General features: G+C 47.0%; 1 protein-coding gene across 7 annotated transcripts in view; it reads left to right on the forward strand.

The window, feature by feature from the left end:
• LOC135556156 (myomegalin-like) overlaps window positions 1-27260 on the forward strand; it is a 130139-nt gene that overhangs the window by 89873 nt on the left and 13006 nt on the right. For all 7 annotated transcript variants that reach the window (XM_064989127.1, XM_064989124.1, XM_064989122.1 and 4 more), the window contains 24 exons: window positions 1641-1778; window positions 2024-2143; window positions 2391-2483; window positions 2861-3070; window positions 3195-3353; window positions 3445-3549; window positions 3745-3882; window positions 3978-4157; window positions 4384-4578; window positions 4802-5069; window positions 8024-8130; window positions 8320-8486; window positions 9430-9790; window positions 9891-10080; window positions 10200-10316; window positions 10509-11019; window positions 11247-11494; window positions 13042-13096; window positions 21881-22134; window positions 22243-22374; window positions 22605-22823; window positions 23471-23722; window positions 24249-24380; window positions 24493-24612. In XM_064989127.1, coding sequence (XP_064845199.1) covers window positions 1641-1778; window positions 2024-2143; window positions 2391-2483; window positions 2861-3070; window positions 3195-3353; window positions 3445-3549; window positions 3745-3882; window positions 3978-4157; window positions 4384-4578; window positions 4802-5069; window positions 8024-8130; window positions 8320-8486; window positions 9430-9790; window positions 9891-10080; window positions 10200-10316; window positions 10509-11019; window positions 11247-11494; window positions 13042-13096; window positions 21881-22134; window positions 22243-22374; window positions 22605-22823; window positions 23471-23722; window positions 24249-24380; window positions 24493-24612 — 4471 coding nt within the window. The remainder of the gene's footprint in view (window positions 1-1640; window positions 1779-2023; window positions 2144-2390; window positions 2484-2860; window positions 3071-3194; window positions 3354-3444; window positions 3550-3744; window positions 3883-3977; window positions 4158-4383; window positions 4579-4801; window positions 5070-8023; window positions 8131-8319; window positions 8487-9429; window positions 9791-9890; window positions 10081-10199; window positions 10317-10508; window positions 11020-11246; window positions 11495-13041; window positions 13097-21880; window positions 22135-22242; window positions 22375-22604; window positions 22824-23470; window positions 23723-24248; window positions 24381-24492; window positions 24613-27260) is intronic.

A 27260-nucleotide genomic window follows, 5' to 3' on the forward strand; every position in this document is an offset into this window, starting at 1 on the left:
CGAGGACCAGCAGAGTCCGGCCCCGGATCACCAGCACCACACCCAGCATCATCACCCTCAATGCTCAGGATCAGAGACTCTGTCTGGGCATCGCTCCAGGCGGTGCAGAGGGTGTGCGGCTCTCCGTGTGGCCGACTCTGACTACGAGGCCGTGTGTAAGGTACCTCGGCGGTTAGGCAGGAGGAGCACGTCGTGTGAACCCTCCACCCGCTACTCAGGCAGTGCCATGGGGGGTGAGGAGACCTCCACAGGATCAGAGTCCACGCCTGTCCCCTCAGAGTCCTCTCCCTTGGGGCCAGAGAGCGACAGGACCCTGTGCGATGGGGACACAGAGAGGATAACCCTCAGCCCGGGCTCATCGATAGAATCTCAGGACACAGCCGTGGACGTGGCTCAGCCCTGCACCGCTCACCAAGTTGAGGAAGAGCAGGGAGAGGGAGGAGAGAAGGACCCAGGGAGGGATCAGAGGCGAGACCCTCGTCTCCAGGGGGATGATGCCCCCAGGGAGGGGTCAGTCTCTGGGTTGACCATGGAGCTGGCTCAAAGTCTAGTGAGGATCTGGGAGTACAGACCTCTAAAGTCCCCTCAAGGCAGCAAGCTCCCTATCCTGGTCAAACCCAAACTGAAGACGGGCCTCCCTGGGCTCCCCTTGTCCCTCAGAACCCCAGACTGTGACCTCTACTCCCACCCTGGTATCCCAGAGTGGGTGACCCCCAGCAGTCAGCAGGAGCTGCAGACAGAGCTGTCAGAGATGGAGGAGCAGTGGCTTGATGACTATGTGCAGTGTGGCCCCTTCTGCTTCCAGCAGGTACCGAGCAAGACCACCACCAGCCCCTGGCTCATAGAACAGACACACTGGAACTAACGAGACCAGATAGAGGGGCTTGAATTGGGGAGGAGATGGGATAGTATCTACTGGCCTGGAAGGGTCGTGATTCTACAGACAATCAAACCACTTTTTCCCCATCGTTATCCTAGCAACACGTCTGTAGCCATGACAATGGTTGCTATATGAACAACGATGCCCCGTGTTAGGCATGCTCTACGCTGTTTAATCCACCTCCATAGCTTCCTTTGTCGTGTTAATAATTAGCTACCCTTGATACATGGCTAGGAATGAGCGTACTGATATTCTGAAATAATGGCCACTTGATAAGTATGACTCGGAGTTTAGTGGGTTGGTTTTTCCACTGAAGGTTGATTCACTGAACTGATGGAACAACATGTAATCATTAGAGCTCAGATTGAGTCCTGTGTGTGTATTAGTGTGTGTGTTCTGCCGGTAATGGGTTTACAGCACATTATGTGGGAGCAGGATTGGTTGATCTTTGAAATGAAATGACAAGGATATTTTGAGTTATTTCACTGTCCCTGACTACTAGAGACTTTACAGACCAAAACAGCCCCTCACAATCACAAAGATAGCTCTACAGAGCTGAATAACAAAAAAACAGGAAATTAATGCCACTCTGCCGTGGAAACAGGGACTACTTTCTCAGGAAGTTATAGTGCAGTGAACTGACCTCATCACGTTCCACTCTCACACAGGGGCATGGGAAGTGTGTGAGTGTACATATACGTGCATTTAAAAAAAACAATGTTATAAACCTGAACCTATTTGTGCGTGTTGTGTGTTTCAGAGGCTGCTAGATGAACAGCAAGGCCAGCTTCGTCAGTATGAGACTGCTGCAAGTCAGTGTGTTACTGAGCTCCAGAAGGCCCAGCTCCAGGTCCACTCTCTACAGGCCAAGATCAGAGAGAGCGAGGCCAGGAACCAGGTACCACTTCCCCCACAGACTTTCACCATTCCTCCTCCTGAAGCAGTTCCTATTTTTACTCTACTTGACCATAGCATACAGTAGACATGCATCCAAGGCGGATTATTTGTTAAGTCTTCAGACAATTAACACTAAATTGAACTATTAATTCAAAGGCCTGCTTATAAACAATTGATAAAAAAAAAATAACTACAAGTATTCGATTTTTAGCACTTCTCTGATGTGTCTGTGAATGTGATGTGTAGAAGCTGCAGGTGCGACTCGGGGACATGGAGTGCGAGCTGCGCCTGGTTAGAGAGAAGGCCCAGAGACAGGAACGAAACGTCCTCAACCTCACCGACACTGTCAACAGCAAGGAGACTGAGGTACAGAGGGAGAGAGGGAAGAGGGAGGGAGAGGGGAATGAAGGAGAGGCAAAACGAGTGCGAGTGAGAGACGGACTAACAGAAAGCAAGAAAATGAGAGACGAAGAGACTCTGGTAGGAGAGAGGGAGGTACACAAAGAAAAGCCGGAACAGCAGGCCACTTTACACGGTATTGTGTCCAACCAATGATGAACAATAGGCTACTTTACTCATGCCTTTTTGTGTGTTTCGTGTGTCTCCCTCTCAGGCAGCAGAGTTGTACCGGGTCATAGAGGAGCAGAATAACGTGCTGTGTTCTTTGAAAGAGCTGGCCAACAGAACCCAGCTCCAGACACTCCAGGTCAGCCCTCCTCTGAACCGTACACACACCTCACACACACACACTTCGTACTAAAGTCTAAGAACACTAAAATGCTCTTAAATCTACAGCTGACGTGACGACACCGTAATTTACGGTTTGCGTAGTGTGTTACAATGATTTATCAACATGATAATTGAGAGTAATAGGAGCTTGGCTTTCTCCATCTCTAATAGACCTTGTATTAATGCACAAGCTTGATAGGATCCTTTGTAATGTCCCACAGTGCTAGTATAGAGAAAGCACAGCTGACCCCAGCACACAGCACATAGAGCTATCTGTAAACCGCCTTCACTCGCTGGCTCTCTTCCACCCACACCCTCCTCATCTCCACTCTCTCTACCCTGTCTCGGGTGCAGGTGTCTGGGGCGGAGTTAGTGCGAGGGCAGGGGGAGGTGCTGGCCCTCCAGGGCTCTCTGTTCCAGGCCCAGCTGGAGCTGCAGGAAGGCCAGAGAGCCCAGCGGCAGGCCACCAGGAGGGAGGAGGACCTCACCAGAGCCCTGCACCGCCTGGAGAAAGACCTACAGGGAGTCATGGAGCACAGACACAGTACTGAGAGACACAACCAGGTGTGTGTGTGTGTGTGGGGGTGTCTGTGTGCAATGGGGTTATATTTTCATTTTGCGAGTACGTGCATGCGTTTGCTTGTGTGTAAACATTGTAGGAGACTGTGCTGCTACCTGTCTGCTCTAGGACTTGCATCTGGTGCTTGAGAAAGCTCGGTCAGAGCTGCAGCGGAAAGAGGAACAGCTGAAAGAGAAGAAGGGAGAGAGACAGAGAGAGGAGGAGGAGAGGGAGAAGAGCATCCGAGAGCTGAGGACCTCACTACAGACCAAAGAGCAGCTGGTGCAGGTCAGAATCAGACACACTCTCACACACACCATTCACGCACCACCTCCCTCATCCACAGCCGTCCAAATCACACACTGTCCCTGTCTCTCAGGAGTACTCCGAGTTGTTGGACCAACAGCAGGAGCCCAGCGAGAAGAGGGACACTCTCCTCACCAAACTTAAAGACCGTATCAAGGACAGAGACAGAGCACTGGAGGTGAGAGTCATCGTCTATGAGAGAATGAACCTCATCGAGAACATATTACAGATATAAGAGGCGGGCAAACAAACTTGTGATCCAGGACTGCATGGGTTGCATGGACAGCAGTGGTGATTGATGGTGGTGACTGACAGCTGAGTTCCATTAGAGATGCATTACATTGTTCTATTCTGTTGTGTTCCCTCCCATCAGCGAGCGGTGGATGAGAAGTTCCGACGTGTGGAGGAGAAGGAGGGAGAGGTGCGTCGGCTACAGCTTCTTCTCAGAGAGAAAGAGAGAGACCTGGAGAGACAACACTGTGTACTGTCCAACAACGAAGAGACCATCACGGTACTGATGAGCACACACACACACACACACGCGCGAGCACACACACACACAGACACTGGTTACTGAGTTCCTTCTATCTTGTGTGTGTGTTAAAGAGCCTGGAAGTGCTGGTGCGTGGGAAGGGTTTGGAGCTGGAGCAGGTGTGTGAGGCATGGAGGAGTGTACAGTGCCACCATGAGGACAGGGAGGAGAGACACAGCCGCAGCCTGAGAGAGAGAGACACGCTCATCAGCCAGCTACAGAACGCCCTGCACACACGTACCAATGAGGCTGAGGTGACATGCCCTAATTATACACTTGCCACAGTATACATATACTGTACACCAGCACAAATTGATTTTTGCTGATCAGTGGCAAAATATTTTTATTCTTGATTCTTCACACTATTTGCAATTTCTCGTCTTCTCTCTCGCCCTCTTTCTCTTTCTCTCTCCCTCTCGCTTTCTCTCCCCCTGTCTCGCTCTTCCGCTCTCACATTATCTCTCGCTCTCTGCATCCCAGGACCTGACTGGAGCCCTGCTAGATAAGGTGAAGGCAGGTCCCAGTGAGGTGGTGGATGAGCTGAAGGCTCGCCTCGCTCTGAAGGAGAAACTGTTCCAGGAACTGCTGTCCGACCGCTGCCGCCAGGCCCAGGAGCACCACTCACAGGTCCAGGACCTGCTCAACACCATCGGTACCAGAGACCAGTACATCCAGGTAACAAAACCAGACTGGCCTGAGAGCTGTGGTGTGGTATAGTCTGAGGGACTGATTGGGTAGAGAGAATGAGAAGAGAAAGAAAGAGTGAGAGAATGAGAGAGAGAAAGAGACTTCTGCCACAAAGAAGCTGTATCGAGTCAGATCTTTTAATCCTCAAAAACCTCCATCCTTTCCTTCCCTCTCCCTATCCTCCCCTCTCCTCACTCTTCTCCCCCTCCAGGAATCGGCAGGTCGTCTGAGTGAGGTGATGAGTGAGCAGACTGTACGTCTCCAGGAGCTCCGCAGACAGCTAACCTCTTGCTCCCTTGCCTACGGGTCCCAGCTAGGCCTCCGGGGTCCAGACTTCCAGGGGACCAGCCAGGACCTCCGGGCCTTGCAGGAGGAACAGCGTCTGGCTCTGCGGATGGAGAGGGAGACCCAGGCTGAGCTCACAGCCCTCAGGACCCAGGGCACTGCTAGGCCAGTTGACAGGCAGGCCGAGTTTGAGGGTGGGCATCAGAGGAGCACGGGGCTCTGTCTGTAGTGGCACCTTCTGTCTGTAGTGGCACCTTTTTTTGGGTGATGATGCTAACCATAGTTAAGACTTCTTAATGTCATTTATATATCAGCTAATAGTTTATTTTATTTTATATATGGTTTTAGCTTTTTGTAAAGCTTTGTGCAATTCTACATTTGTATGTTTTAATTGTGTAATGCATTAGATTATGTTTACAGCAGCTTAGGTATCAAATGCTTATTTGAATGTATAACCAGTAGGCAAAGAAACAGAGGGAAGATATGACTTATGTTTACATACAATGCAAGGGATTTTGAACTTTGTATGATAGTGTTGATAGCATCACATGTTTCATGTTATGACTTCTACTATTTATACTAATAACGTGCGTGTGCCTTCGCATGTTCAACTGCATGATTCATGGTGGTTATATACCATGTAATGTTATTGCGTGTTGCTACAGCGGTCTCTGCAATTTGTATGGCATATCTAATAACGACTGCTGTCGAAATGTGCGCTTCAAGTGGATTAGAAGTGATGTTTTGCTTTTGCCAGAGTACGGTACATTTCAACAGCCATTAATTATTCTTATTCGTTTTAGCTCATTGTGTGTGTAACATCTATAAACCGTTGTCTGAGTGTCACGCTATAAGATTCCACGGTATGTAAAAATAAAACGTAGTTTTCTGACCTTGGGAATAGGAATCCCCCCCCCCCCCCCCGGAGACATTAACTCGGCACGCGTGTCTGAAAGAGAAGCCGTTTGATCTGATAACGTGGCAGAAGCTGCTTTGCTCCGGTCTCTACCATCATCATCAATGGAGCGCGAACCCTTGTGTTGAGCTGAATAAACAAACCTTGCGTTGATGTCGTTGGGTTTACATGGTGTTCGTGATGGGCTCGGCTCCACTGTCCCTCCCTCCTCACCTCCCTTGCTTCCTGCATGAACATAGTCTACCTGAGTTGTACACTGGTCATAAACGTATCTATATCCAGTTACGTTAAGGTCAATCTCTGTTAACACGCCTGGTTTTCTCCACTTCCCAACCTGTCACAGTTGGTTCTACTCGGAGTAATAGGTAGTATCAGTTGAGCTCATTTGTAGATAAAAGGTAAGAAACCCACCTAGACGTACAGTGTGGATGCATGACTGCATGAGCGTGTGTGGGTATATAACCATATACACAACCCCCCTCCCCCATTTCAACACTAAAATGCTCCAATTGCATCAGTCGTTTCGATTGTTTGAAGGGCCGTGCTCATTACATAGAAACAAGGGTAGACTTTCCAAATTGCATCAATCAGATTAATCCTGATCACATTTAAAGGGAACACCTTAATCCCCAGCGCCCTGTTAGACCCAATGAGCAAAGAACATACGTCCTGCTGGCCACACCTCTTCTTAAAGTCTGTGTCATTCGTCTCTTGTTGCACAAGCCGCGTCTCCAAAGTACAGCGTCTGTGGGGAAGAGAATATTGTAACGCTCAAGTCTCTTAGCACTCACTCTGCTGTCTGACCGCACAAGATTACAGTCAGCTAGTGCTTAGACGTGCTTTTGAATGAGTTTCTATTTGAATAGAGTGTATTCCTGAAGTCCAACACTGAACAGATTGCATAGAGGTCGAGACAAAATGGACTATTACATTAGCCAAAGAGGCCTTATCCTTTTTAGAATGTGCATCCTGCACTGTTTGACACATTTTAATACTCTGCCCTGGCCAATTGCACCTTGTATCACATCATCTACTATTACCTAGTTATACGTCATAAACCTGTAGAATTGATCAATGAAACATTTTGATGAAATTCATTTTAAAAGCATTGAGTGTTATGCGACCTCCTTACAGTACATTTAAGCTATCTTCTAGTGTCACGTTCTGACCTTAGTTCCTTTTTCATGTCTTTGTGTTAGGTTGGTCAGGGCGTGAGTTGGGGTGGGTAGTCTATGTTATTTGTTCCATGTTTTTCTATTTCTATGTGTTTGGCCTTGTATGGTTCTCAATCAGAGGCAGGTGTCGTTCGTTGTCTCTGATTGAGAATCATACTTAGGAAGCCTGTTTTCCCCATTTTGATTGTGGGTGTTTAATTTCTGTTTAGTGTTTGTTCACCTGGCAGAACTGTTTCGTTTTCTCTTCGTTGTTATTTTGTGTAGTGTTCAGTTTTTCATTAAAATATGACGAATACTTGCCACGCTGCATTCTGGTCCTCCTCTCCTTCCACCAACGAGAATCGTTACATCTAGTCCCCGGCTATTGTGTAATTTTATTTGACTGTAAAATGACTGATTATATATGTAAAACTACTCCGATAGCCTTACAGTAAACATTTTAACATCCTCTCCTAGCCCTCTAGTCTGCGATACCGTAGCATGTTACTCCACAGAGCTGTGTCTGTAGGTTTGTATTTACTGTTAGCAGTTAAAGTATCTGCTCTTACTGTATACTTACGGTATATCTTACAGTTTACCTAACCGTATATCTGCCCGTACAGTGAGATAGATTCCCTCAAAGGAAAATAACGTGTTTTTTGTTTGAAGCTTCTCTTCCTGTCATTACTGAGAGGGGGAGAGGTTTCAAGGGTGACCACCACTATTACTGAACGTGGGAAGCGTTGTTTTGTCGATGCGTTCACAGCAGTTTGCTTTTTGGTGGAAATACTTTGACATGCAGAAAGGCCAGGATTTGGGTAGGCTATGTGTGGTATGAACATGTACCATATTAAAATGGTTGTTGAATTGTACTCTGGCAAAAGTAAAAAGTGTCAAGGATTTGTATGTTTTAATCGATCTGTTGCCACAAATGCAAAAGAGTAGAACTCTTGTCAGTGTGACATTTTCTTTTCGGGCTTTTCTTTTCATGACTTGTGTGTGTATGTATGTATGTGTCCATGTTATTGCTTATGTTTCAACTAAGAACTGCATTCTGGGGTCTCGGTTCTCTTTCTAGAATTCAGCTCGGAGGACAACGATAATGTTGAGGTCAACAGTAACTATGCAGACAGCAAGGAGGAAGAGGATTCCAAACTGACAGCTCGAACCCTAGCCACCATGCAGGTAGGCCCTGTGCTGTACAAATACAATTGAAATAGTGGTAGATTATTTTGTCTTAATCATGTCACATTTGAATCTTTCCTAACCACCACTCATATTTTAGTTATCAGCCTGGGTGATCCAAACACACTGTGGCGATTTTGCACACTCCGCGTTCTCTCGCTGTCGTTTTCTCCACTCTCCTCCAATCAGAACTCTGGAGGACCTGGGAAGGGGAAGCTGTCCCAAGAAGCAGTGGGAGACGCCCAGGGGCTGGTGGAGGTGAAGCAGCTAGTGCAACAGAAGAGGGTGGTGGAGAGAGAGCTGCAGGAGCTCAAGGCTCAGCTGGTGAAATCTGGCTTCTCCCTGACCAGGATGAGGTAACACACGCTGACTGCACACATGTTATTATGAAACGTGATATAGATACAGTATACACTGAGTGTACAAAACATCAAGGACACCTTCCTAATATTGAGTTGCACCCCCCTTTTGTCCTCAGAACAGCCTCATTTAATTGGGGCATAGACGCTACAAGGTGTCGAAAGCGTTCCACAGGGATGCTGGCCCATGTTGACTCCATTGCTTCCTACAGTTGTGTCAAGTTGGTTCGGTGTCATTTGGGAGAGGGTCCATTTTTGGTACACACAGGCAACTGTTGAGCGAGAAACACTCAGCAGCATTGCAGTTCTTGACACAAACCGGTGTGCCTGGCACCTACTACCATACCTTGTTCAAAGGCACTTAAATATTTTCTCTTTCTCATTCACCCTCTGAATGGCACACACACACAATCCGTGTCTCAAGGCTTAAAAATCCTTCTTTAACCTGGTTACACTGATTGAAGTGGACATTTAATTTAAAAAAAATATATATATAAAAAAAACAACGTTTTACCCCTTTTTCTCTGCAATTTCATGATATCAAATTGGTAGTTACAGTCTTGTCCCATCGCTGCAACTCCCTTACGGACTCGGGAGAGGCGAAGTTCAAGAGCCATGCAATTGAAATGGATTTAACAAGTGACGATCAATAAGGGATCATAGCTTTCACCTGGATTCGTCTGGTCAGTCTATGTCATGGGAAGAGCAGGTGTCCTTGATGTTTTGTTCACTCAGTGTATATATGAATGAGAATAAATGAAGTGAACGAAAATATATCCTTGTTCATGCAACTATTTTTGTATTTTCTGACAATTACTGTGGTGTACATACGGAGGTCCCAGCTTCTAGGTTCACAAACGCCTGTGGTTTTCACCCTGGTTCGAGCAGTGGATATGAGAGGTGCTAGTTGAGGTGTGTCTGTCTTCTCTCTCTCACACAGGAAAGCCCTCTTCAGCCTACGCATGGAGAACACGGAGTTGAAGGCTCACCAGACAGAGAGACGGTCAGAGACGGACCCCAGGGATGAGCAGGGATTCCTGGAAGATGTGGGGGATGAAGAAATGCTGGATGTGGAGGAGGAGGACGAGCAGCTGTGTGGGGTGGATCTATCTGGTGGCTGGGAGGATGAGCGTCTGTCCCAGGGGAAGCGCTGTGCCCCCAGGCCCACCTTGAGAGACCCTGGCCTGGGGAAGAGGCACTGCACTAGGCCTGTCTCTCTGGACCTGGGAGACCTGCTGTCCCACTCCACAAAGGAAGGGGAAGACATCACACCAAATTATACTCTAGTAACGCGTGCTACTGTATGTATGGGAGGTCAACAGTGAGAGGCCCCATCGACTGATTACCTCAAGAAAGGAATATCATTCTAAATATTTACATTACTCTGGTCCTGTGTTGCAGGATGATGATGTGGAGGAGGCAGGAGGAGGAGAAGCTGGAGACAGGAAGCAGAGCCCCACAGAAACAGTGATGGTTGAGAATGCTGTGCGGCTCCGGCTGAAGAGCAAAGAGCTGCAGGAGAGACTCATGGTTTCTGAGGCCACCGTGGAGGCTCAGGCGGAGCAGCTCAGAGACGACAGAGATCTACCGAGTGAGTCGATACACCCTCACCACACATACGCACACATACTGTCTGTCTATCACACACACGGCAATATGCTACATGCGATAATTATTCGAATGTATCGTTCTCTCTCTCTCTTTCTCTAGTGGAGACGTCTGTGCAGCAGGATAGTAAGCAGGTCCAGGTGGATCTACAGGACATGGGCTATGAGACGTGTGGTCGCAGTGAGAACGAGGCTGAGAGGGAGGAGACCTGCAGCCCAGGTACTTACTGTTACTATTGACGCTACAAATGGCAGCTTTTTTTTTTTTTACACTAAAGTATTGCTGTACTCTGCAATACTTGAGGGTTATCGGGAGATTTAAACAATCTGCTATGGTTTAGTAAAGCCACAAGAGGGCAGTACTGTATTTCAGTTGTGTAACCCATGTCCCCTCCGTTTCTGTTCCCCGCAGAGTTTGATGATCTGGAGATGTGTACTTCTCTGGAATGCGGCGGCTCCCAGTGGTGGTCAGGCGTTGTGCATCCTGGGAAGGCCGGTCCTCCAACATCAACCTCCAAGAATGATGACTTCACATCTCTCCAGCGATTGGTTGAGGACCTGCGTTCGCAACTCTCCCGCTCCCAGACGGTGATCCGGAGCCTCCAGGGCCGCCTGCGCTCTCTCTCCACATCCAGTGACCCCTTCGGCCACTCCAACGGCCCCTCCACCCCCCGCAAGGTCAATTGGGCCATCCAGTTCCAGTCCTCGCCCTCCCAGAGCGGCCTGGATGAGGACGGGGGCTGGGAGTCGTCTGGTGGGGGTCTAGGGCCCTCCCCACATCACCCCAAACCCGACAAGGATCTCCAGGAGCTGGTGTTTCGCGTGGGAGCCCTGGAGGACCAGCTGAGGAAGGGCAAAGGGACCCAAGCAGGGACTCCAGGGCTCCCTGCAGAGGGAAAGGCTTGCATCTGGCCTGGGCCTGGGTAGGTAGCACCACCACTAACCCTGGTCCACATGTTAGAATGTATGCCGTATACAGCAGATTCATTTACAGTAAACACAGTATATGTGACCCATGTTGGAATGGAATCCACAATCCTCTTGTTGCTAGACAATACACTGACCCGTGGGAACCAGTTGGTTTCATATTGACGCTTCCTTCTTCATCTGTCTCATGTTGACTCTTCCTTCCGCCTCTGTCTCCTTGCAGGAAGTTTGATACCCTAATACAGGCGCAGGCCCGTGAGCTGTCGCACCTGCGCCAGAGGATGCGAGAGGGGCGTGGCGTGTGTCACATCCTGACCCAGCACCTGGGCGACACCACCAAGGGCTTTGAGGAGCTGCTGCGTGCCAATGACATTGACTACTACATGGGCCAGAGCTTCAGAGAGCAGCTGGCGCAGAGCAGCGCCCTGGCACAGCGAGTCAGCACCAAGATCAGCGGACGCGAGTGGAGAGGTGAACACACATGTAGACACATAAGATGTGCACCATTGCACACACATAGCACTTACTGGACCCCAAAAAAACACACACAAATCGTTCACAATTTACATATAGCGCTGGCAAAATGATTGTAACCTATAATTATGGACAATCACCTTGATTTGATTTGACCATGAACAAAAAATGTGTTGTGTCAAAATTGTCTTAATACATTTATTTTAGGAGAAGGGGGTTTTTAACTTCATCTGCATGTCGATGTAGTTTTCACAATAGCAGTTTTACATTTTGACATGAAGTGGGTGAAGTTTGTAATTATTTTAGCCTGTTTACGCGAGGAACGCCACCTCCCCCCGTTCAGGGGAACGGTGGCGCATGGAATGCAAAAATATTCTTAGAAATATTTAACCTCCACACGTTAACAAGTACAATAGCTCAAATGAAAGATAAACGCCTTGTTCATCTACCCAGCGAGTCAGATTTCTAAAATGTTTTACGGCAAAAACATAGCACATATTTATGTCAAACCACCACAAAGACGCAGACGATATGCAGCCATTTTGTCGAACAAAAGATGCAATCACAAACGCAGGATTAAAAGAAAAATAATTCACTAACCTTTTGAAAATCTTCATCAGATGACAGTAATAGGACATGTTACACAGTACATTTATGTTTTTTTTCAATAATATGCAATTTATATCCATAAGACACAGAAACTGATCCCAGATCCATAGCTGGTTGGGAAGGGTGGGGGCGATGACGTCAAAGTTGGCCCAACTTTCCTGATGAGAGAAATAGTTTGGGAGATTGGCTGCCCTGTGAGTTCTGCTTTACATACAGACATAATTCAAACGGTTTTAGAAGCATTAGAGTGTTTTCTATTCAATAATAATAATTATGTGCATATATTAGCAATTTTGGACAGATTTTTTTTCTGTTTACTATGGGCACGCAATTCTTCCAAAGGGGGCAGTATTGTCCCGTCCTAACAGGTTATTAAGAGCAGAACGGCACGGTCGGAATGAGAAACTTGATTTCCAAAAGTTGCACGCGGTCAAATCCATTTGTTTTTGAGACAGGGGTGTCACTAAAGCTATATTTTATTCATTAGGTATGTCGTATTTAATTTTCAAAGATGCCTTATGGTGCATTACAAGCTCAAAACATTTTTCGACAAAAATGACAATTTTACCAATAAACGTGGCCATTTGCGCAACATTTAATCCTTACACAAAATGACATAATCGTTACAGCCCTAATTACACGATACCCATGAGCTAACGGGCAGCTAATACACTCAATCTTCAACATCTTTTGACTTTACAACAGACATTTGCAAACACGATTTCTCAGTCATGTCCATTCATGCCCAGCAAGACATAGCATGAGTGTGTGTGACCGTGCTTCTACACCTCTATTGCTTGCTGTTTGGGGTTTTAGGCTGGGTTTCTGTACAGCACTTTGAGATATCAGCTGATGTAAGAAGGGCTATATAAATACATTTGATTTGACCTTGTATGTGTATTTTCCTTATATAAAGTGCTAATGTCTCTCTTCAGGTGATCATCCAGAGATGCATGATGACAAGACTGGCACAGAGCTGCTCGCCATACGGTATGCGTCTGCCAATTTGCTTTCTGTGTGCGTATGTGTGTGTTTGCAACAGTATGACATGAATGCAACAGTATGTCATCAGTATCTGTGTCGTCTCCGGTTGCTACTGTAGGTAACTCTTCTGCGTAGCAGTCGACTTTGGCAGTTGGAAAACATTGATTGTTGGGGGCATGTGTGTCCTCCGCTGGGGTTCTCTCTCTCTCTCTGGTTTGTCACTTGATCAGTGATCCACGCAGAAAATCAATTAGTCTGATTAACTTACTGGTAGACCAGCAGACTGGACAGTTGGCTGTGAGTTGCTCATGTCGCTGACGACATCGGATCTCAATCCGATACACCACTGTGACGGTTATTGTTGGGGTGTAATCTCTTTGAAAACTACTGCGAGACATATCTCTCCATTTCCCTCTTTTCCTTTCCTAAGTCTATCCACTATATTTCTCTGCCTGTCTTTTTTTCGCTCAATCATCTTTGCCCGCTCTCTTTCTCAACCTCTCTCGTCCCTTCGCCCTCATGCTGGTAGGGTGGCTGGTTTTATAGCGTTAGCAACATTAGCGTTGAGGCAAACGTGTTGTGTCAGGGCCGTGTGATGTCACCACTGCTAACCAGCCCCATGGGGACAATCATTGGAGAGGAGCGTTGTGATTGGATGAACCCACTGCCCTCCCTCTGTCTCCCTCTGAGTGTTGTGGCAGCAGCCTCAGACCACCACGGGGGGATTTGGTTGCTGAGAAGGCATCCTTTTTTTCTTTCCATCGTGTGTGTGTGTGTGTGTGTGAGTGAGAATTAGCCAGTCATCCAGGCTACAGTGTTGTGGGCACGCGGACAAGACTCGCGCTGTCTTGTGTTTGGGCTCAGACTCGGAGAAGGAGGAGTGTGTGAGTATGAGAGAGGGAGAGAGACAAAAACACAATGAACAGAACCTGACAAACATTGCATTCCTGTTTCAGCTCGTACGGTACTGTATGTTTTGTATCTCTTCATCCCTGAGCTGTGCTCATCTCGTTACTTGATCCTCGTAGAGTCGACTGGTGCTGAATAACCTCTGAATAACTACAACGACTGTCCTGGTTTTTGGGGTCCTACTGTGCGGCCCGGGGCCTGTCGGGTCAGCCTGTCTGCTGGATGGCCCTGGTATCTGGGTGCATCTGATTACAGGGTGTCCCAGCCAGTTAGAGGGGCAGGCAGTGACAGACAGGGGCAGGCGGACAGAGACTTACGGACCAGAACAGAACATTAGAGCACAGCAAGCTGCTAGCTATCTCTGGTCCAGGCTCATGCTGAAAAGGTAGTCGCGTTCTCTCTCTGGTCCAGGCTATTGCTGAAAGAACAGTCTCTTGTTCCCTCTTCTGAAGTAGTGGCACAGGCTGCATCTGAGATGACACTATGTCCTATTCCCAATATTGCACTACTTTTGACTCACATGCACTACATACACTACTCAATTACTATTTGGTAGCATTGCCTTTAAATTGGTTAACTTGGGTCAAACGTTTCGGGTAGCCTTCCACAAGCTTCCCATAATACGTTGGGTGAATTTTGGCCCCTTCCTCCTGACAGAGCTGGTGTAACTGAGTCAGGTTTTTGGGCCTCCTTGTTCGCACACACTTTTTCAGTTCTGCCCACGATTTGTCTATAGGATTGAGGTCAGGGCTTTGTGATAGCCACTCCAATACCTTGACTTTGTTGTCCTTTGCCACATCTTTGGAAGTATGCTTGGGGTCATTGTCCACTTGGAAGATATATTTGTGACCAAGCTTTAACTTAATGACATATGTCTTGAGATGCTGCTTCAATATATCCACATAAATTTCCTACCTCATGATGATCTATTTTGTGAAGTGCACCAGTCCCTCCTGCAGTAAAGCACCGCCACAACATGATGCTTCCACCCCCGTGCTTCATGATTGGGATGGTGTTCTTCGGCTTGCAAGCCTCCCTCTTTGTCCTCCAAACATAACAATGGTCATTATGGCCAAACAGTTCTATTTTTGTTTCATCAGACCAGAGGACATTTCTCCAAAAAGTACGGTCTTTGTCCCCATGTGCAGTTGCAAACCGTAGTCTGGCTTTTTCATGGCGGTTTTGGAGCAGTGGCTTCTTCCTTGCTGAGCGGCCTTTCAGGTTATAGGACTTGTTTTACTGTGGATATAGAAAATGTTGTACCAGATTCCTCCAGCATCTTCACAAGTTCCTTTGCTGTTGTTAAGGGATTGATTATCACTTTTCACACCAAAGTACGTTCATCTCTAGGAGACAGAATGCGTCTCCTTCCCGAGCGGTATGACGGCTGCGTGGTCCCATGGTGTTTATACTTGCGTGCTGTTGTTTGTACAGATGAACGTGGTACCTTCAGCCGTTTGGAAATTGTTCCCAAGGATGAACCAGCCTTGTGGACGTCTAAATAAAAACATTGGAGGTTTCGGCTGATTTTGTTTTGATTTTCCCAATGATGTCAAGCAAAGAGGCACGGAGTTTGTAGGTAGGCCTTGAAATACATCCACAGGTGCACATCCATTTGACTCAAATTATGTAAATTAGCCCAGCAGAAGCTTCTAAAGCCATGACATCATTTCCTAGAATTTTCTAAGCTGTTTTAAAGGCACAGTCAACTTAGTGTATGTAAACGTCTGACCCACTGGAATTGTGATACAGTGAATTATAAGTGAAATAATCTGTCTGTTAACAATTGTTGGAAAAAAATTACTTGTGTCATGCACAAAGTAGATGTCCTAACCGACTTACCGAAACTCTAGTTTGTTAACAAGAAATGTGTGGAGTGGTTGAGTAACGAGTTTTAATGACTCCAACCTAAGTGTATGTAAACTTCCGACTTCAACTGCAAGTGCACTACAGGGAATAGATGTAAATTCATGTCAGATGCAGCCATGGCCCGAATAACTCCCAGGCCCAGACCACAGCTTCAGAGTCAGCAGAGAAACCCACCTCTGTGCCGTGCAACGCTGTTGGGGGAAGTATACAATGAACACAGAGTAGCAGTGACTGTGTCCCAGCTCTCCTCTCTTTCTGCCCCTTTGCTCGGCTAGAGTTCTTCTCAGGTTTAAAGCATCAAGGGGGAGATTCTGATTTTGGAGGACTACTTTCCCCTAGAGTTTGTGTGCCCTTACAGGGTTGAGAGCAGGGTCAGCTATTGCATTTTGGGTAATTAAAGGTGCCTCTCCCTCTCGCTGTCTTATAAAAGAGAGAGAGTAGGATGTAGAGAAAGAGAAGCAGATCCAGGGGATGTATCCCTGCAGTACTGCCACACAGATGGCCAACCAGATGCGGGCGACTTAAATGTGTTTTTATTGCCATTTGACTCATTTAGGACAAGCCCTTAATTGAGTGAGTGAAAGAGGGGATTTGTATTGATTTGATTCCCTCGCATGTGCCTTCTCGCGAGAGTGAACTGAAATAGGTCAGGAGCATCTAAATCTACAGAGAGAAAGAGAGAGACGCAGAGTGAAACAGAGAGAGGGAGTGCGTGCGAGAGCATCACTTTGCCCCACAAATAGCAAGAGAAGAGCAAAGCCTAGTGTAGAGCATGTTCCAGCACAGGCTCAGCTTTTCCATTTCTAAAACCACAGGAGCACTACGGAGCATCAGGGCTCTACTACATGTGCAATGGTGGATTCTCTGAACACTGCATTTGATTCATACTAAGCCCTGGGACTTTTTAAAAGGGGGACTCATTGACTGCAGTACCTGGACTTCTATTTTGGACCTTAACCTTGTGCTTTTAGTGGATTTTAGACAAATGTTTTGTTCCTTTTTTGGAAGTATACAACCTCTTCAAAAATCCAGTTTGAGGTCAAATGTAATAAACAATAAAATGTTGGGGTGAGGAACAGATGCTCCCCTCACTCACACTGCAGAACCTGCAGACAGAGGAGCTTAGAAGAACAACATTTGACAAAGGGGCCGGATGGGGACAGGTTTTTTTGGGCCAGCGCTGCTGTGTGGGTTGTAAAACACACTGAAGGCTGACTAGGGTTATCAGACTCTTTGTGTTTGACCATTCAGCCCCGGATACAGCCGCCTAATATCCCGCTCTGCTCTCTCCGTCTCTGGAAAAACACCACTCTCTCCGGTCGCTCTGTTTTGTGTTTGGCTGCTGGTGGGAAAAGAGGGAAGAGGTTTTCTTGAATGCAGGATCGGATGCTCTCTCTTCTTCCCTGAGGGACACAGAGAGAAAGAGGGAGACAGAGCTACCGCTCTCCTCAATGTGAAGAACTGTCCTCTATGCTGTACCAAAACACCAGTGCTTCTTTTAAGCAAATATAACTGGCATCATTGTACTCACTTAGCATAAATCGCTCTACCTCACCAACAGGATCCAATTCAATTGGCAACATTTCAAGCTAGTTCTTATCACAAAAACAGAGGAAACTGTATTTGCTAGACCTCTTGTTTAAAGAGGTGGACACGCCACCTGATCTAAGTTACTGCACAGCAGATTTGGTATTTGTGGGACATTGATGGGCTTGTCTGTACTGGACTGGCCTGGGTAAGGTGCTGCTTACGAGACTGCACTAGTCATAGTCACAGCCCACACACACATTTGCGCATCCGTATCCTCATTCTGTGTGTGTGTGTGTGTGTGTGTGTGTGTGTGTGGCGGGGGTGGAGACAGCCAGCAGATCGGCCTACTCCCCTGGACGTCTCTGTCACCAGGCCTAATCTGAGGAATTACTCTGCTTTTCACCTGATTGCTTATGACCAGTCATCCCTCTATCCCTGTCTCCATCCCTCCCTCTGGCCCGTTCCCCCTTTCCTAACCTTACTAACACTCCGGGGATCACGTCCTTGGCAGTAAGATAAGGTGCACTCCTCGTTTACCGTGGGGACCCAGCTGAGAGGCGTTACCCCGGCGACGACCCCTCACGACGAGGACAACGACTGTCTCGCTGGTTTGGAGGAGGAGCAGGAGGAGCAGAGAGGCCAGGATCGCGGCTCTCTGGCCCAGGGAGGAGGGCCTTTGGTGGGGCAGGCTGGCCAGGTGAGCAGGGGGCCCGAGCCCATAGCTCCACTCTGGAAGGCCATGCTGTCAAAGAGCAGCCCTCTGTACAGAGACTCTCTGTTCTCCTTCTCAATGTGGGAGAGCCGGGCCCAGGAGAGAGAACTCGCCCTGTATAGAAAACACGCTGAAAGAGAGAGAAGGGCCCTGCACAGGCAGCTGGAGAAGTAAGAATCTTACATTAATTGATTTAGTAACGTGAGAGTGATAGTAATCGTTAACTGTGTACTACACAGTAAGTCCTTCAGATGGGAAGCCAGTGCTGGACTGCATAATGTATGTACAAGTCTGCTGTGTGTGTGTGTGCGCGTGGGTGTTTAGAGGGATCAGCCTGGCACTGGTTTAGATTGGTGAGATGAGGTGACCTTCACCCTGCAATCAGGATGCTGCTATCAATTAATTAATTCAGCTGAGGGAGAACAGCCTGTGTGTTTATTTCTGTGTGCGTATGTGTGTGTTTGCAACAGTATGACATGAATGCAACAGTATGACATCAGTATCTGTGTCGTCTCCGGTTGCTATTGTTGGTAACTGTTCTGCGAAGCAGTCGACTTTGGCCGTTGGAAAACATTGATTGTTGGGGGCATGTGTGTCCTCCGCTGGGGTTCTCTCTCTCTCTGGTTTGTCACTTGATCAGTGATCAAAGGCAGAAAATCAATTAGTCTGATTAACTTACTGGTAGACCAGCAGACTGGACAGTTGGCTGTGAGTTGCTCATGTCGCTGACGACATCGGATCTCAATCCGATACACCACTGTGACGGTTATTGTTGGGGTGTAATCTCTTTGAAAACTACTGCGAGACATATCTCTCCATTTCCCTCTTTTCCTTTCCTAAGTCTATCCACTATATTTCTCTGCCTGTCTTTTTTTCGCTCAATCATCTTTGCCTTCTCTCTTTCTCAACCTCTCTCGTCCCTTCGCCCTCATGCTGGTAGGGTGGCTGGTTTTATAGCGTTAGCAACATTAGCGTTGAGGCAAACGTGTTGAGTCAGGGCCGTGTGATGTCACCACTGCTAACCAGCCCCATGGGGACAATCATTGGAGAGGAGCGTTGTGATTGGATGAACCCACTGCCCTCCCTCTGTCTCCCTCTGATTGTTGTGGCAGCAGCCTCAGACCGCCACGGGGGGATTTGGTTGCTGAGAAGGCATCCTTTTTTTCTTTCCATCGTGTGTGTGTGTGTGTGTGAGTGAGAATTAGCCAGTCATCCAGGCTACAGTGTTGTGGGCACGCGGACAAGACTCGCGCTGTCTTGTGTTTGGGTTCAAACTCGGAGAAGGAGGAGTGTGTGAGTATGAGAGAGGGAGAGAGACAAAAACACAATGAACAGAACCTGACAAACATTGCATTCCTGTTTCAGCTCGTACGGTACTGTATGTTTTGTATCTCTTCATCCCTGAGCTGTGCTCATCTCGTTACTTGATCCTCGTAGAGTCGACTGGTGCTGAATAACCTCTGAATAACTACAACGACTGTCCTGGTTTTTGGGGTCCTACTGTGCGGCCCGGGGCCTGTCGGGTCAGCCTGTCTGCTGGATAGCCCTGGTATCTGGGTGCATCTGATTACAGAGTGTCCCAGCCAGTTAGAGGGGCAGGCAGTGACAGACAGGGGCAGGCGGACAGAGACTTACGGACCAGAGCAGAATATTAGAGCACAGCAAGCTGCAAGCTATCTCTGGTCCAGGCTCATGCTGAAAAGGTAGTCGCTTTCTCTCTCTGGTCCAGGCTATTGCTGAAAGAACAGTCTCTTTTTCCCTCTTCTGAAGTAGTGGCACATGCTGCATCTGAGATGACACTATGTCCTATTCCCAATACTGCACTACTTTTGACTCACATGCACTACATGCACTACTCAATTACTATTTGGTAGCATTGCCTTTAAATTGGTTAACTTGGGTCAAATGTTTCGGGTAGCCTTCCACAAGCTTCCCACAATAAGTTGGATGAATTTTGGCTCATTCCTCCTGACAGAGCTGGTGTAACTGAGTCAGGTTTTTGGGCGTCCTTGTTCGCACACGCTTTTTCAGTTCTGCCCACAATTTTTCTATAGGATTGAGGTCAGGGCTGTGTGATGGCCACTCCAATACCTTGACTTTGTAGTCCTCTGCCACATCTTTGGAAGTATGCTTGGGGTCATTGTCCACTTGGAAGATGCATTTGTGACCAAGCTTTAACTTAATGACTGATGTCTTGAGATGTTGCTTCAATATATCCACATCAATTTCCTACCTCATGATGCCATCTATTTCAATTGGCAACATTTCAAGCCAGTTCTTATCACAAAAACAGAGGAAACTGTATTTGAAGGAAACTGTACTTGTTTAAAGAGGTGTAAATGCCATCTGATTTAAGTTACTGCACAGCAGATTTTTTATATTTGTCGGACATTGATGGGCTTGTCTGTACTGGACTGGCCTGGGTAAGGTGCTGCTTACGAGACTGCACTATTCATAGTTACAGCCCACACACACATTTGCGCATCCATATCCTCATTCTGTGTGTGTGTGTGTGTGTGGCGGCGGTGGAGACAGCCAGCAGATCGGCCTACTCTCCTGGACGTCTCTGTCACCAGGCCTAATCTGATGAATTTTCACCTGATTGCTTATGACCAGTCATCCCTCCTATCCCTGTCTCCATCCCTCCCTCTGGCCCGTTCCCCCTTTCCTAACCTTACTAACACTCCGGGGATCACGTACTTGGCAGTAAGCTAACGAGCACTCCTCGTTTACCGCGGGGACCTAGCTGAGAGGCGCTACCTTGGCAATGGCCCCTCACGACGAGGACAACGACGGTCTTGCTGGTTTGGAGGAGGAGGAGCAGAGAGGCCAGGATCGCAGCTCTCTGGCCCAGGGAGGATGGCCTTTGGTGGGGCAGGCTGGCCAGGTGAGCAGGGGCCCTGAGCCCATAGCTCCACTCTGGAAGGCCATGCTGTCTAAGAGCAGCCCTCTGTACAAAGACTCTCTGTTCTCCTTCTCTCTGTGGGAGAGCCGGGCCCAGGAGAGAGAACTGTCTCTGTACAGAAAACACACTGAAAGAGAGAGAAGGGCCCTGCACAGGCAGCTGGACAAGTAAGAATCGTACATTTAAAAAAAAATTATAGTAACGTGACAGTGATAGTAATCGTTAACTGTGTACTACACAGTAAGTCCTTCAGAAGAATAGCTAGTGCTGGACTGCAAACGGATACCCAAGTCCGCTGTGTGTTTGTGTGCATGTGCGCGTGTGTGTAGAGGGATCAGCCTGGCACTTGTTTAGATTGGTGAGATGAGGTGACCTTCACCCTGCAATCTTGATGCTGCTATCAATTAATTAATTCCGCTGAGTGGAAACAGCATGTGTGTCTTTCTTTTTTTTAACCCACTGTGAATATTTCTTATTTTTCAATATTTTATGAATTTGTACCTCTTTTTAATGTGTTCTATTTATTTTGTTTGGTTTCGTCCAGTCCTGTTCACTCAAGAGGCAATGTGTATGCCTCTTGTCCAGGTCGTGTATCAGCCTGGTGATTGATCACCTCTGTGTCTCTGTTGATCCCTGTTTGTCTCTCTGTGTGCAGTAAGAAGTATCAGCTTCAGGAAGGATAGGAACATCAAACATCATTCTTTGTCTGTACAGGCAGGACAGTAGGGTGACTAGGCCAGGACGGAACAGATAATGGCTTAACCATGCTTTGGTTGTCCCTCTGTCACGAGAGAGCAGATGTATGGCCATGTGTGGGCAAGGACAAGATCACTGAATGTATCCCTGTATGTTTGTGTGTGTACAGGCTGAGTAAGGAGCTCCAACAAAAGGATAAGGTCATTGAGTCTCTCCAAGCCAAACTCAACCAGCGCCAGCCGCGCTCTGACACACCCTGCAGTAGCCATGCCCTCTCTGACACCACTGACCAATCAGACCGCATTTCATTTGTGTCTGATGATCAGGGCTCCACCAATGAGGACCTGGAGCTGTGCTCAGACATAGACGCAGCCAGCGAGTATGGCCAGGAGGACAGACGTGCCTCCCCTAGAGCCAGTACAGGTGCAGTAAACAATAGACACGCACACGGACACACACCCATCCATATTTCGAATGCATGCCCAGTAGTGCACAACTTTAACGGTCTTCTTTTCATTCATCATCTCTCAGATTCCCACTGTAACAGTGTGCCCATGTCACGCCACCCCTCCACCCCTCCATCCAACACTTCATCCCACAGAAACCAGTCCTCCATCAGCTGTCTCAGCATGCAGCCGCCAGGGGACACACAGACCCAGACAGGTAGGCAGACAGACAGACAGGAAGAGAGAGGAGGAGTGGAAGTGACTGCATTATTTCAACACATTGTTATCATTGTCATTGTATCCACATACTGTACTTTATCATGTCCAGACATTGTGAAGTGTTTTCTTCCCTCATTCCTCATACCTCTCCCGGTCCCACCCTTCTTTCTGTATCCATGTCGTCTTTTCATCTCTATTTTCACCTGTATTTCTCCTCCATACCTCCAGGCCTCTACAGTGGGCCAGTATCTCGTTCTCTCCTCACCCCTCCCCAGCCCCAGCCTCTCTACCACCCAGACCTCTTGTCACAGAGAGCCCCTCTGCTCTTTGACCCCTACACGGGCACCCTGCGACCCCATTACCATGGCAGCGGGCCCGTGGGCTTCTCCCTGGCAGAGGTTCACGGGGAGCTGCAGATGTTACAGAGACAGCTGGGAGATACTGAGCGTGCGTCACTCTGCTTGCACCTTGTGTGTGTGTGTGTATGTGCCTGTGTGTATGTATGTGTGTGTGTGTGTGTAGGATGGAGTGGCTACATTTGTCACGCTTTAAGCACATCATGTAACTACATGAGGTTATAAGCTTTAAAATGTACTTTTAAAGTTTTTTATTACAGTTATAGTGTAATCTGGCACGGGGATAGTAGTATTAGTATTGTCGATAAACTTGATGTACAGTAAGGGAGTTTCACATTCAAAGCTCTGAACTATGCCCCATGGTGGTAATGTCAGACAGGACTGCAGGTGTATTGTCCTGTTGAGATTCCAGACGAGCAATAATATACATGTGAGTGTGTGTGCTAACCCACCACCCATAAGGCTTTTCCTCTGAATGGGGTAGGATGTGTGACATTGGCCTATCCAGGCCAAGTGTAATTGAGCAAGTTGATGTGCTCTATTGATGTGCTGTATGGCTTTGAGCTAATTCATACCCCGCCTAACCCCACTCCTACAACGTAACTCTCCACCATCCTAACATCCCAACACTGGAGGTTCTGATAGTGTTTGGACTCTCTCTGAGGTATCTATCTCATAACAAGCTGCCTGGCCAACCTGTTTATTCATGCTTGGGCTTTTCTCTCTTTCTTACTGCAGGTTTTTCAGTTCCTTCAGCCAAGCCGTTTGTTGGCTTCCAGATGTCGGCAGATCCCTCCAGTTACCTGGCCCAGCCTCTGTCCTACCACCCCTTCCACCCGTCTCCTCACAGTGGCCCCATGAAGGCGGGCACCAGCCTCCTGGAGAGCAGTGCAATGTGGGATATGGCTTACGGTGCTCAGCCAATTAGAATTGGCGCTGCTGATTTGTCATCAGGGTCGTCAGGATACCAGTCTGGCACCAGCCATACAGGTGTGTGTTTATCTGAGTTTTAATGTAAATGTGTGTGTGTGTACTTGTTTTCCTACATTCTCAGGACCCCAATGGTCAGACAATTCACCAGAATGCCCTGAAAGAGTCAGAAAACAATAACTTTTTTGAAAAGTCAAGATGTTTTTCAGGTCCTGAATTAGTTCAAATGCTATTTTAAGCTTAAGGTTTAGGATAATGGGGTTAAGGTTAGGGTTAGGTTTAGGGTTTTTGGGGTTAAGGCTGGGGTTAGGTTGAAGGTTTAGGGTTAGGGAAAATAGGATTTTTAATGGTCAAAATTTCACTACACTCCATAAAGTCCTGAAATGTAACAAAAACAAAGCTGTGTGTGTGTGTTTATGTCTATGTTTTTTGGATGCCCTTTTAATAAATAAATAATTGTGATATATATTTATATATAAATAATATATATATATATATATATTTATTTATATATATATATTTATTTATATTCTATACACATTTTTTAGGTTGTGAAATGTAACCAGTATTTTGTTGTTTGGTGCAGGTTCTGACCTATTGAAGGAGCAGCTGAGGGAGATCAGGAGTCTACGTCAACGCCTGGAGGATTCCATCCAGACCAATGACCGCCTCCGACAGCAGCTGGAGGAGAGACTGGTCAACCAAGCCAGAGACAAGGGTACTAGACCACCAACCCACAGTTACTCAGATGTTGATATATTTTAGACATCCAACTTTGCAGTCACTAGTGAAATGTACTATCTCTCCTCATCCTTCTTCTTCCTCCTCAGGTGCCCCCACCAACATCTACATCCAGGGCTTGGACTCTGTCAGCCAGCTTTCCAGTGAGATCAGAGCTCTGAAAGAGGAGAACCTCAGCCTGCAGGACCGACTCCAACAGGCCAGTAGAGGTAACTAACCGCCCGGCTCCTAGTACTCTCATTACTCCCTAGTATACTCCTAATACACAAAATACTCTCAATACTCTTACACAGTGAGGGAGTTCGATTAAGCTGACGTGAGCAGGAAAAAGCGACGAGGGAGGAGCGCCCTTTTCAAATCGAACAATAATCTGTGTCGCTCGGTCATGTTGCCAACAAGGCAGCATGATGCATCGTTCAGAAACATACAACATATCTTTTCCATAAAATATGCACTACCGTTCAAAAGTTTGGGGTCACTTAGAAATGTCCTTGTTTTTGAAAGAAAAGCAATTTTTTGTCCATTAAAATAAGCTCAAATTGATCAGAAATACGTTGTTAATGCTGTACATGACTTGCAGCTCTAAATGGCTGATTTGTAATGGAATATCTACATAGGCATACAGAGGCCCATTATCAGCAACCATCACTCCTGTGTTCCAATGGCATGTTGTGTTAGCTAATCCAAGTTTATCATTTTAAAAGGCTAATTGTTCAATAGAAAACCCTTTTGCAATTATGTTAGCACAGCTGAAAACTGTTGTTCTAATTAAAGAATCAATAAAACTGGCGTTCTTTAGACTAGTTGAGTATCTGAAGCATCAGCATGTGTGGGTTCGATTACAGGCTCAAAATGGCCAGAAACAAAGTGCTTTCTTCTGAAACTCGTCAGTCTATTCTTGTTCTGAGAAATGAAGTCTATTCAATGCGAGAAATTACTAAGAAACTGAAAATCTGGTACAACGCTGTGTACTACTCCCTTCACCGAACAGCGCAAACTGTCTCTAACCAGAATAGAAAGAGGAGTGGGAGGCCCCGGTGCACAACTAAGCAAGAGGACAAGTACATTAGAGTGTCTAGTTTGAGTAACAGACGCTTCACAAGTCCTCAACTTGCAGCTTCATTAAATAGTACCCGCAAAACACCAGTCTGTGTTTTGTGGGTACTATTTAATGAATAGCTTTTATTAATAATACTATAAATAGACCACCTTTACTCCACAAACAGAGACACATACAAAGCTCATACAAAATTATATCCTCCTGATTCCTGCTTACAAGCAAAAACTAAAGCAGGAAATACCAGTGACTTGCTCAAATGGAAGTGGTCAGATGACGCGGATGCTGAGCTAAAGGACTGTTTTGCTAGCACAAAATGGAATATGTTCCGGGATTCATCCAATGGTATTGAGGGAGTATACTATCTCAGTCACCGGCTTCATCAACAAGTGCATCGGCGACTTCGTCCCCACAGTGACCGTACGTACATATCCCAACGAGAAGCCATGGATTACAGGCAACATCCGCACCAAGCTAAAGGCTGGAGCTTTTAAGAAATCCCGCTATGCCCTCAGACGAACCATTAATCAGGCAAAGCGTCAATACAGGACTAATATTGAATCCTACAACACCGGCTCTGATGCTTGTCGGTTGTGGTAGGGCTTGTACACCATTATGGACTACAAAGGGAAACCCAGCCCAGAACTGCCCAGTGACACGAGCCTACCAGATGAGCTAAATGCCTTTCATGCTCGTTTCGAGGCAAGCAACACTGAAGCATGCATGAGAGCACCAGCTGTTCTGGACGACTGTGTGATCACGCTCACCATAGCCGATGTGAGGAAGAACTTTAAATAGGTCAACATTCACAAGGCCGCGGGGCTTGACAGATTACCAGGCCGTGTACTCCGAGCATGCGGGGGCCAACTAGCAAGTGTCTTCGCTGACATTTTCAACCTCTCGCTGATCAAGTCTGTAATACATGTTTCAAGCAGACCACCGGAGTCCCTGTGCCCAAGAAAGTGAATTTAACCTGCCTAAATGACTACCGGCCAGTAACACTGACGTCGACAGCCGTGATGTGCTTTGAAAGGCTGGTCATGGCTCACATCAACACCATCATCCCAGAAACCCTACACCCAGTCCAATTCGCATACCGCCCCAAAAGATTCAAAAGATCTCAATAACACTCCACACTGCCCTTTCCCACCTGGACAAAGGGAACACTTACAGTTGAAGACGGAAGTTTACATGCACCTTAGCCAAATACATTTTAAGTGTTTCACAATTCCTGACATTTAATTCTAGTAACAATTCCATGTCTTAGTTTAGTTAGGATCACCACTTTATTCTAAGAATGTGAAATGTCAGAATAATAGTAGAGTGGATGATCTATTTCCAGTCCTTCCTGCTTCAAATCACCCCCGAAACATGATGCTGCCACCCGCGTGCTTCACGGATGGGATGGTGTTCTTCGGCTTGCAAGCCTCCCCATTTTTCCTCCAAACATAATGATGGTCATTAAGGCCAAGCAGTTCTATTTTCGTTTCATCAGACCAGAGGACATTTCTCCAAAAAGTATGATCTTTGTCCCCATGCGCAGTTGCAAACCATTGTCTGGCTTTTTCATGGCGGTTTTGGAAGGGTGGCTTCTTCCTTACTGAGCGGCCTTTCAGGCTATGTCGATATAGGACTCGTTTTACTGTGGATATAGATACTTTTGTACCCGTTTCCTCCAGCATCTTCACAAGGTCCTTTGCTGTTGTTCTGGGATTGATTTGCACTTTTCGCATCAACGTACTTTCATCTCTAGGAGACAGAACACGTCCCCTTCCTGAGCAGTATGATGGCTGCATGGTC

The sequence above is a fragment of the Oncorhynchus masou genome, chromosome 15, assembly GCF_036934945.1.
Source record: "Oncorhynchus masou masou isolate Uvic2021 chromosome 15, UVic_Omas_1.1, whole genome shotgun sequence".
Classification (NCBI taxonomy): Eukaryota; Metazoa; Chordata; class Actinopteri; order Salmoniformes; family Salmonidae; genus Oncorhynchus; species Oncorhynchus masou.